General features: G+C 41.5%; 1 protein-coding gene across 1 annotated transcript in view; it reads right to left on the bottom strand.

Annotated features, from left to right (window-relative positions):
• afdna (afadin, adherens junction formation factor a) overlaps positions 1-12,601 on the bottom strand; it is a 101,544-nt gene that overhangs the window by 39,879 nt on the left and 49,064 nt on the right. The window contains 5 exon segments of the mRNA XM_046836695.1: positions 2,648-2,668; positions 4,006-4,211; positions 8,286-8,341; positions 9,735-9,838; positions 12,021-12,090. Of these exon segments, the coding sequence (XP_046692651.1) occupies positions 2,648-2,668; positions 4,006-4,211; positions 8,286-8,341; positions 9,735-9,838; positions 12,021-12,090 (457 nt within the window).

Here is a 12,601-nt window from a genome sequence, read left to right as displayed (position 1 = left end):
GAGAGATTGAATGTGTTACACACAGCTTGGGGACAAAGTGACCAGGGCCAGGAGAGGGGTTCTCACAGCCACAAGAAGCAGCAGCAGTCCCAGGACAGACTCGAGCCCCTGTCTGACCCACACTCGCTCCCTCACAACCAGACACCGCACAGGCTGAGTGGAGACCTCACCGATCTGTCCCCAACTCGCTGGAACCTTCCCGATACCACAGGGAATGGTTCGGCTTTTCCCACTGCACAAAGAACCAGAACCTTTGGCTCCGATCGCCTGTATCTGCTTTTTTACTTTAGATATGTATCTGGTATCAAAGCCTCCACCTGGAGGTCTCGTGTTCAACAGGAAATAAAGGAAAAGCTAGAGCGCCCCCTACAGTAAATCCTCCAGGTCATTTACATTCATTGATCAGGTTTTGAAAATTGTAACGCGTCAGCATTTTGATGGGCCGAATCGAGCAAACGTTTTCTACCGGAGTTATAGCATCTCCCCGATTTCCTTCACACTTGTGTAAAAGAATATTACAATTGAATAATTGTAATAGTCGTGCCATCGTAACTCAGATGGTGCAGCTTGTATACCAGTACAGTCCATACAACCATTATTGTCAAAATATTTGCCAACAGAAGTGATAACAGCTGTAACACGTGTAAACATGCAGAGCCACACGTCCTATTCATCATGTTTACGTTTTTGTCTGCATGACAAGACCAGACAAAGTTGTCTATCTTGTATTAGAGCAGTTAATATTCAGTGCTTTGAGTCTAATTCTCTCATACTGACCACTGGATGTTCAACATGGACCTCATGGTAAAGAGTCTCTGAGGATGTGAGAATTAGAATTGTTGCTCTCCACAAAGATGCTGAGGCTGTAAGAAGATCAGTATCACCCTGAAACTGAGTTACAGTACAGTGGTCAGGGTCATACAGAAGTTTTCCAAGACGGGTTCCACTCGGAACAGACCTCACAAGGGTCCACCCAAGTCGAGTCCTTGTGCTGTGCGTCAGGGGCAGAAGCTGCTTCAAAAAACGGACACATGAGTGCTGCAGCATTGCTTCAGAGGTTAAAGAATAGGAGGTCCACTTGTCAGTGCTCTCAGACCGAACGCCACACACCGTCGTTCATCGTTCCAGAAGGAGCCTCTTCTGAAGCTGCTCACAAGAAAGTCTGCAAACAGTTTGCTGAAGACGACCTGCCCAAGAACATGAATTACTGGAACCATGTCCTGTGGTCTGATGAGACTAAGATAATCTTGTTTTGGCTCAGATGGTGTCCAACATGTGTAATAACACCCTGGTGATGAGAACCAAGAAAATTGTGTCTTGTCTACAGTAAAGCATGGTGGTGGTATCATCATGGTCTGGGGCTGCATTAAAGCTGCTGGAGCTGCGGCTCATTGAGGGGAAACATGGATTCCAACATGTACTGTAAGATTCTGAGTTATTTTTAGAGGACAGTTGCATTTCTATAGTATTGTCTCAATATTTCGATGCATAAAAAAACAGACTAAAACAACTGTGGGGAAATTGGCGTAAACAGAGATTTTTATTTATTTAATTTTTAAATAAAACACCCCGCGGACTACAAAAGTGAATCAAACGGAAATAAAATCTAAATGAAATCTTTACAGAGACGTTTTTCTTGTGCCACCCGATACCAAATGATATGCAGTCCTGTGGACCCCTGGTATAGCTGATTTACAGTAAGCCACACCCACGTATCTGGCGACCAAAAAACTTCTTCCGGCGTAAGAAAAAACACCCGGTTTATTTTATTTTGGGATATGAACAAGTGCTGCAACAGTTGCCATGGTAACTGCTGTTTTTAAAGTTGCTAAAAATGTAATAAAATGACCTACAACCTCAAGCACTGGTTCATGTGCAGTGGAGAAAAAAAAGTAAAAAACCCAAACACTAACAGAATAAGGCATTTAACAGAGCAGTGTCTGGTTGCTATGGAGTTCCGAAGGCCCCAGTACATAGCAAGGGATACACACGGCCCAGAAACACACACACACACGTTTGTTGAACTGGAACCTTGTGTATACCATACAATCATAACCGTCATACACACGCTCACGTTTCCCTCTGACGGCGACGCCCCAACCCCAACCCCCCTCCCAACCCCCCCCCTTTCTGGTTTCAGCCACAGAATGCATTCAGAGGAATGAGAACGTTAACCACAGACAACGAAATTAATTATTTCCAAAAAAAAAAAAAAAAAAAAAAAAAAAAAGATAAGAAACAGAAATAAAAAAGCAACAGAACGCGGGTTTGTCTCGCATCCACGCTGAAGTGCAGGAAGCAGAAGGTAACATGGAGATGCCAGAATTAAAAAAAATGCTGCCACAAGTCAGAGATCGGAGGTTTAGTATCACATGGTCCTTGATGAAAAGGGTTACGCTCGAGTTTAATGTTATTAATGTTGTTTGGTTTTATTTTGTATTTTTGTTTTTTTTTAGTGTGTCCGGCTGCTGATGGAGGGATTATTGGCAAAGTTTTTCATTATGGAAGAATGGGAAAGGGGGGGCGAAGGGATGTAAGACTAAGCCAAGCTAACTGAAGAGTGGGAAAGAAAGGGGGATGAGAAGAGAGAGAGAGAAAGAGATAGACAGAGAGATAGACAGCTCTCCCTGGCAGTACAGTCTCCTACCTGGTCACCTTCAGGAATCTCCTGCAGAGAGAGGAGGAGTGGGAAGAGGGGGAACAAACATCCGACAGGACAGAGAGAGAGACTGTCAACAAATGACCGTGGCATGGACAGAGATATCACAGGCATGCACACACACACACACACACACACACACACACACACACACACACACACACACACACACACACACACATTCCCTTTATACACACACCGAATCGATGCATTTTTTGCTATAATTCTTGAAGAAAAGTCACGAATTTTTTTCATCTTTACTAGCGAGCGATTCAATCATAATTTAATGATTCTGATTGGTCACGAGGCTTTGAAACTTTGAAACACCCATTTTTCTACAGTAACATCCCGGAAGATATTGCCAAAGTTATTGGGACACCGGACCTGTCATATGTGGTTCTTTTTCAAAAAGGTGCTTTTTTTTTTAAGGTGCTCCCTGTGATTGTGTGTGCAGCCTTGTGCTGCCATCTGCTGGCATGTTACAAAACCAGCCTCAAACCTTTTATAGAGTCTCCAGTACTAATGATTTGGGAAGCTTAAAGGTAAAGCGGTAACCTTCTGACCAAAAGTTTGTGGACACCTGACCACAAGATTGTGATTGTTTTTAGAACATCTCATTCCACCTTAAGTCAACATTTTGTTATAATAAGCTCTACTCTTCTGGGCAGATGTTCTACTAGATTTTCCACCTCGTTCATCCCAAAGGTGTTCAATAGGTTTGGAGCTCTACAGCAGGAGATCTTCTACACAATCCCATGTAAAGCATATCTTCATGACCACAGAGGCGTTGTGATGCTGGAGCAGAATTGTGCATCTTTGTAAGAACAACAACATATGGGTGGAAAAGTCAGGTGTCCCAAAACCTTTGTCCAGCTATAACTATAATTATATTTCGAATCCTTTTCGCACGGCAGCACGGTCACGTCTAAACCTGCTAGCGTTTTTTTGAAAGTTACGACGAGACGAGCAGGGAAAACACACGCAGACGAACACACACCACACAGAACAACACCTTCACATACATAAGGGCCATGATTAGAGCTGTGATGTCGGCCATGCCTTAAACACTACACCTACAAGAGCTGCTACGACAAACTACACCCTGTACGTCATAATCACGAGGCTAAGATCGGCCAGTTTAGCACCGTCAGACACGCGGGTTACGCCGAGGAGGCGTGGCCTGAAATCAGGATTAACACAGGGATATATATGATATAGGAGAGGATATAAAATGCGGATTGTATTAGCGCAGGACGCTTTACACTGAGTGCGTGATGATGCTAAACCAGCTCATTAGCTACTGCGGAGGGAGCGCGTCGGGGTCTGTGGTGCGGCCGGAAACTCACCTGGATCACTCCTTCCATCATGCTCACCATCTTGTTGACGATGGCGATGACTTTGTGCGTGCGCTCCGACGCGCTGATGTCGGGCCGGTAGTGGCTGGAGAGCACGTAGCGGCAGGTCATGTAGAGGACGTAAGTAGGGGACAGCTTGAAGTGTACGGTGGAGCTGTTGGTGTAGTTGATGATTGCTGACAGGAAAGCATCTTCAGCTGAGAATTGTGAACGATATGATACATTAAAGATACATAGGAAGCAGTTGTGCAATTCGATGTTCCAGATGTTCTTTTCCTGTTTTGTGTGCAGGAAGTTACAGCTCTACCTCTGCCATGTTAATCTGTATTCTATGTGTGGGCTTGAATGTACTCAAAACATTTTCATTGTTGGATCGAAAATACAGAGTCGGCGCTAAATAAGTGGCACGTGATATATATATATAAAAAAAAAGTAGTTAACTTTAAGTTATATATAAAGTAGTCATATATACAGTATATATATTTTTTATCCTATCCTTAATTTCTTGTTGTGGATATTGACTTTTTGCCTACGAAAAAAAAAAAAAATGACACTGCAGATGCGATTCACTTCCTGCTCTAGAATTCATGATCAGATCCCTTTATCACTGAGGTAATGACTACGTATGAAAGTGAGGCGGAAAATAAAACACACCATGGTTCGGCTAAACATGTTTCCACACTGTGTGTGTGTGTGTGTGTGTGTGTGTGTGAAAGCGCCTTCAGGTCCGGATCGCATGGCAACTGCACGTAGCCTCGTTGTTCACACACTTTAAAAAGTTTCTTATGGTGAAAAAAGACAGAGTAGTGTGTGTGATAACATTGTCATGAAGTTCCTGTGTCTTGGAAGGACTGTGTCTGGGAGTCAGGACTCTCCCGGTGAGCATTAAAAACACACACACACACACACACACACACACACACACACACACACACACACACACACACACACACACACACACAACTAATGCACAGTCAATCAGGGCAAAAATGAACAATGGTTATTACATGACTAGGAGATCATCATCACTGCCACCTTGTGGTGAATCTGAGACATGGCCTGATAAAATATATACGATTAGAAAAAAAGTATTAGGACACCTGCCGTTTCCACCCCAAATTTTTCCTACAAACCTGAAACCAAATCTAGTGGAACATCTCCCAGGAAGAGTGGAGGTTATTTTAACAGCAAATAGGGACTAGATGTGGAATAAGATCAACCAAAAAAAAGCACACAAATTATACTCAGGTGTCCACAAACTTTTGACCATACAACGTCCGATATAGTGTTTTTACTTCCCCAGTTTGCATGTTTCCGCTGGTCTTCTATAAACAGGCGTAAGGAGGAGTCCAGATATTAACTCATCACCTGGTCCGTGGTCTGTTTTCTCTCTCACACACTACAGTAATACACTGGAGCCTGTTGATGTTTTACATGGACATTTACATCCACCAGAAGCTCCTGCAGAATCATCCTCTTCTTGTTGTGATAAAATGTAAAGCAGGTGAATGAGACACAATCGTGCAGTCATGAGCTGCTAAACACTAAACACGTACGATGCTAATGTAGTGTCAGAGTTGAGCAAACAGCACAGCATCACTATCACTACACACAGACGCTGGTTTATTAGGCCTTTGCACACCATATACTTCACTCTGGAGATGAACAGCTATTCAAACGTATCGAAACTAGCTCTGTTTACAACACAGTACTTTATTTATCTGTGTTTACACACTATCGGCTTCCAAACAGTCCCCAGAATAGCAACAGATGCACAGCATCAGATGTTCACAAGACGATGTCTTTTGGCACATTGACTTATGAAGGTCAGTGCTCCCTGTGACTGTGTGTTGAGCCTTGTGCTGCCATCTGTTGGCTTGTTACTAAACTAGGCTCGAATCTTTTTGATACCACCGCATATATTTGACATTATAATTTAGTTGAATGGTATCTGCTTTACATCTTTAAAAATTCTATTCAGTCAGTGTAGAGATTGATATTATAATTGTATATTATATTATGCAGTACATAAAAATGTGTGGTTGTTTATGATTGGTTAGCAGTCTTTCCCCCTAACAAGAATGACAGTATGGTGATTAAAAACCTCAAACACAATGCTGCAACTGACACACACATTTTGCATGAGAGCTGTAGAAAGAAGCCCATAAAACAAACGCCAGTTCAGTTATGTGCTGTAATGTGCAGTAGTGTGCAGTAGTGTGCAGTAGTGTGCTGTAATGTGCAGTAGTGTGCAGTAATGTGCAGTAGTGTGCAGTAGTGTGCAGTAGTGTGCAGTAGTGTGCTGTAATGTGCAGTAGTGTGCTGTAATGTGCAGTAGTGTGCTGTAGTGTGCAGTAGTGTGCTGTAGTGTGCAGTAGTGTGCTGTAGTGTGCAGTAGTGTGCTGTAGTGTGCTGTAATGTGCAGTAGTGTGCTGTAATGTGCTGTAGTGTGCTGTAATGTGCAGTAGTGTGCTGTAGTGCAGTAGTGTGTAGTGTGCTGTAGTGTGCTGTAGTGTGCTGTAGTGTGCAGTAGTGCAGTAGTGTGCTGTAATGTGCAGTAGTGTGCTGTAATGTGCAGTAGTGTGCTGTAATGTGCAGTAGTGTGCAGTAGTGTGCTGTAATGTGCAGTAGTGTGCTGTAGTGTGCAGTAGTGTGCTGTAATGTGCAGTAGTGTGCTGTAGTGTGCAGTAGTGTGCTGTAGTGTGCTGTAGTGTGCTGTAGTGTGCTGTAATGTGCAGTAGTGTGCAGTAGTGTGCTGTAATGTGCTGTAGTGTGCTGTAATGTGCAGTAGTGTGCTGTAATGTGCAGTAGTGTGCAGTAGTGTGCTGTAGTGTGCTGTAATGTGCAGTAGTGTGCTGTAATGTGCAGTGTGTGCTGTAATGTGCAGTAGTGTGCAGTAGTGCTGTAGTGTGCAGTAGTGTGCAGTAGTGTGCAGTAGTGTGCAGTAGTGTGCAGTAGTGTGCAGTAGTGTGTGCAGTAGTGTGCTGTAATGTGCAGTAGTGTGTGCAGTATTGTGCTGTAATGTACAGTAGTGTGCTGTAATGTGCAGTAGTGTGCTGTAGTGTGCTGTGGTGTGCAGTAGTGTGCAGTGGTGTGCTGTAATGTGCTGTAGTGTGCTGTAGTGTGCTGTAGTGTGCTGTGGTGTGCTGTGGTGTGCTGTGGTGTGCTGTGGTGTGCTGTAATGTGCTGTAGTGTGCAGTAGTGTGCTGTAATGTGCAGTGGTGTGCTGTGGTGCTGTGGTGTGCTGTAATGTGCTGTAGTGTGCAGTAGTGTGCTGTAATGTGCAGTAGTGTGTGCAGTATTGTGCTGTAATGTGCTGTAATGTACAGTAGTGTGTGCAGTAGTGTGTGCAGTATTGTGCTGTAATGTACAGTAGTGTGCAGTAGTGTGCTGTAATGTGCAGTAGTGTGCTGTAATGTGCAGTAATGTACAGTAGTGTGCTGTAGTGTGCAGTAGTGTGCTGTAGTTTGCAGTAGTGTGCAGAAGTGTGCTGTAGTGTGCAGTGGTGTGCTGTACAGTGCAGTAGTGTGCCGTAGTGTGCAAGAGTGTGCAGTTGTGTACTGTAGTGTGCTGTAGTGTACTGTAGTGTGCGGTAGTGTGCAGTAGTGTGCTCTTTACTCTGAGTGTAATGGAAGAGAGTTAACAGTATGAACTCCCTCGAGGCTAACAAACATCCTCTAATGAAGCATGGCTTTTTATCAGCAAGCAGCGTGACCACGAGCCATCTGCTCATTTCACCCAGATAACATCCCAAAAGTCTTTCACTCGGTTTAATACTGAAATGTCATTTCACAGCCATTCAGACTGTGCCATTAGTACTGTCATTCAGACTGTAAAACTCAAACCATCACTCAGACTGTGCCACTCATTCACACTGTGCCCCTCATTCATCTTATGCCCGTGTGCACCCTGTGCACGTTGTGTCTCTTTATATAGATTATATACACTCCTACACTAAAGCTGTAGAGTGAATGAACCATGGGTAATATCGACCATGTATTGGCTGACGGATTGATTTTTCCCTCAGCTGCACTCTAAAAACACATTCGGTTGTTGATTTGTGGCTCTGAAGTCTGACTGTGTCGAGCGGGGAAAAAAAAACGCTTCAGTTCCAGTCCAGCTGCAAAACTGAAACACAGCACACATCTAACAGCACGTTATAAAGTGGGCTGAGAACACACACACACACACACACACACACACACACACACACACACTAGCAAAAAAAGAACATCGGATATAAGTGTGTGTGTGTGTGTGTGTGTACTTACAGTTGTCCCTGAACTCGATGCTGGCGGGCAGTGTGAGCTCGGGGCCATCATGGGGCCTGTGAGGAGGAAACAGACGCTCAGTGAACCAGTACACACACTCAGAGTTCACTCCACTGTCCACAGATACACTGCGCTCCAGTTCTGCTGCTCCTCTTCCTCCATACAGCATGCTGCCCCCCCGCGTGTGTGTGTGTGTGTGTGTGTGTGTGTGTGCAGGTGCAGTAATACTGTATTATAGATGAGTAGACTGCACAGGTGGATTCAGGTATCCATGGCGCTCATGACAGAGGAACAGATCAGGTTTTATACACAATTCATTCCAACACAAACACACGCTTCCTCTTATACACAACACACTTACTGTCTATACACACACACACACACACACACACACACACACACACACACACACACACTTCCTCTTATACACAACACTTTCTGTCTATACACACACACAAACACACACGTCCTCTTATACACAACACACTTACTGTCTATACACACACACACACACACACAATTCCTCTTATACACAACACACTTACTGTCTATACACACACACACTTCCTCTTATACACAACACACTTTGTTTCAACACACAACACGCTTCCTCTGATACACAACACACTTTGTCTCAACACACACAGCACACTTCCTCTAATACACAACACACTTCCTCTATACACTTAGTCTACATACACAATGCACTTCCTCTTTCTACACACAACACACTTCTCTACCCACCAAATCTACACACAACACACTTCTTCTCTGCAACAAATCTACACACAACACACCACTTCTACACACCAAACCTACACACAACACGCTTCTTCTCTACAACAAATCTACACACACCACACTTCTTCACACCAAACATACACACAACACACTTCTTCTACACACCAAACCTACACACAACACACTTCCTACAAAAATCTACACACAACACACTTCTTCTACACATTAAATCTACACACTACACACCAAATCTACACAACACACTTCAGTACACACCAAATCTACACACTTCTTTAGTACACATCAACTCTACACACAACACACATCTTGACACATTAAATCTACACAACACACTTCTTCTACACATTAAATCTACACACTACACACCAAATCTACACACAACACACTTCTTTAGTACACACCAAATCTACACACTTCTTTAGTACACACCAACTCTACACACAACACATTTCTTCTACATTAAATCTACACGACACACTTCTTTAGTACACACCAAATCTACACACTTTTTCTTTACGGTGTCACATATTTGGTATACATATTTATATCTAATCCCAAGAACACACACACACACACACACACACACACACACACACACACACAGAACAAACATACAACATGGTACATAACACACACATAACCCCCACACCTTTACTACAGAGTGTAAGTGCTGTACTGAACTCTCACCTCCCATCATGCTTTGCGAAATCGGGTTCTGCTCGGATCATGGGCTTCACCATGCCTCTCTCCCCAATGTTCCCAGAGCGATCCATGTCCAGCTTTCCAGAGCTCTAAAACCAAACACACGCAGTCAGATACAACACGATACACAATCATAAAAGCAACACACACTACATAAACATTCATGCTAGCAACCAGGGTTGAAATTCGGTATGTGTGTGTGTGTGTGTGTGTGTGTGTGTGGGTGTGTGTGTGTGTGTGTGTGGGTGTGTGTGTGTGTGGGGGTACACCTGTATCATATACAAACAAATATTTAGTTTGTTCAGAAGCTGCCATGAATGCAAACCAAAGGAAGAAGCCATAGAGAAATGGATTGGATGCTCAGAATGAGGACTTTGTTCTACTGTTGAGTCAGTAACAAAACAACAAACAAAAAAAACTGTTCCAAAGGAAAGAAGAATAAACATCTAATTGACAAATATCATAAAAACTAAATATAAACATTAATTAATACTTGATTTTTTTTAGGAGAAGATTTTTTTGTTTTTACTAAAATAAAGATTATTTATTATTAAATATTATGTCACAAAAGTTTGGCTGCAGTACAGTTTTAAAGCTTAACATCATTCATATTAACAGATGTTTCTCCAGGAATATATAAAGAGTTTGGAAATAATTAATGCATTACAACTGAACGAAATCTTAAATTTAATCGACTAAATCTACAGTCAATTTACTCGAATAAAACCAAATAGGTTTCGTTCAATTGTAATGCATTGAGTATTTCTCTAAAATTCTTATCTAAAACTAGACAAAAACTAAAACAATTTGAATAACAACCACAACAGAAAAAATAGATATATATATTTATATATACAGTATATACAGACGCTCCACACCTTACGAACGAGTTACGCTCTGAACGGCCGATCGTAGCATGAATTTGTTCGTAAGTTGTTACTGTGTTCGTTATTGACTACGCACATCTGCTAATGATGTAAGAGCTATAAATACTATCAAATAAACAATAAAATATACAAAAACTAATCTAAATTATTGGAATACTGTCAACAATATTTTGTATTAAGTAATAAAATAAAGTATAAAAATGAATAAAAGAAATTCACTTAAAAAAATTCATTGTTCCGAGTCCAGTGCGCATCATGTAGACTCAGTTACAGTTACGGTAGACGACTTGCTCGCGGCCACTCTCCTTCTTTTTGAATTTTTTCGACAATTTTCACTTTGAGGACAGGTTTGTTCGTATCAGTGAAAGTTCGTAAAGTGAAAAGTTCGTAAAGTAGGGGGCATCTGTATATAATTTCTTTTTTTATTCTTAACCTTTTCATACTTTATAGTCAGATCACATTTTAATATACTTTTACTCTTTATTTTATTAATTTTTATGTTATTTGTTTTAATTGTCATCTTTATATTGTATTTCTTTTTCATGTTTACAAGTTGGACAGTCGTAAAAAAGCGGTTTACTACATGTTGTACTCTATGAATGTGACAAATACAATTTGAATTAGAACTAAAATTTAAGACTCAAAAAAAAAAAATTTAGAAGTTAACACTCATGCAAACTAATACAGATTTTAAAAGAATTGAATTTTGACTGATTTACTCTGATTTTAGTAGAACAAATAGATATTTCCTAATAAATATTTCACAATATTGCAGTTTCATTCTGTATTTTTTATCAAATAATTGCAGACTTCTTTTAAGAACATAAAAAGGTTGTAATGTGTCGACACTTTTAGACAGTATTGTACCTCTGTATGTAAACAGAAAAAACTGGGAAGCAGAAGGAAATTGTAGGACTATCATGAATTGTGAATTAGTGCCAGTTAACATTTAGCATATCTGATTTACTGGCTGCTGTATAAACACATGTTGCTATTTGTTCAACTTTAAAACCATCCATCAAATAAATTTACACATGTAATATCAAAACTTGCTTAAATGGATGTAAACTTCCAACTTCCAAAATTCCAGTGCAGAACTGTGGCTATAATATTCCTGTTTCCCTGCAGTAAGTGTGCTGTGTGCATGTGATTGATGAATATAGAAATGCAACTGAAATTGCAATAAATCTGGTTTTCTGGTCCAAAATATATCTTGGAAGATTTTTTTCAAACTACATTTACGTTCCCTGTTATGGGCAAAAGTTAAAATGATCAATTCCCAGTTTATTCACATTAATTCCTGTGGAAATTTTCCAGTCTTGAAAATTCCTGGAATTTTGCAACCCTAATAGCAACACACACAAAAAAAAAAAAAAAACCACACCTTGCTGGTTGGGAGCGCTGCGCCGCCGTGAACGTCCCCGTGCAGGTCAAAGGTCGTCTCTGGGACACTCCTACAGAAACAAGGGAAGGGGGCCGAGATGACGTGAGGAGACAGAAATGAAAGAATCGATTACACACTGTACAAAATGGCTGCTTGATCATGTTCCTGAGAAAAGGCAAAGCTGTAAATAAGATCCTTTGTCCCTGAGACAAAGCGCTGACACTGGAAACTCCAGACGTCTTGTACTGTATATATCAGCAACAAGGGCGTGCATTTCACAATTTCACCTCTCGGTCTTCAGTGGTGTCCTACCTGAGTCAATCCACCTGTTTATACCTTCGTTATGACTCCACGTCTATAGAACCCATCAATATTCGAGAGAAAGGCAGTAGAACAGAGCGCCACATCACAGACAGAATCGAATAGATACCATAAAGCAAGAAACCCAATGAACGCAATTCAACACGTCTCCTTTCACTGGAGCCGCAGCAGCACCGCCGCGTACATCATCTCTAACAGAAGAGTCGATATTAACCTACTAAAATGCTTAACGATATTCCTGGGAATTTGAAATGTAGGCA

Source organism: Silurus meridionalis, chromosome 23 (genome assembly GCF_014805685.1).
Source record: "Silurus meridionalis isolate SWU-2019-XX chromosome 23, ASM1480568v1, whole genome shotgun sequence".
In the NCBI taxonomy this organism is placed as follows: Eukaryota; Metazoa; Chordata; class Actinopteri; order Siluriformes; family Siluridae; genus Silurus; species Silurus meridionalis.
Note: the sequence above shows the minus strand (reverse complement) of the source record. Positions and strands in the feature narration are given on the sequence as shown.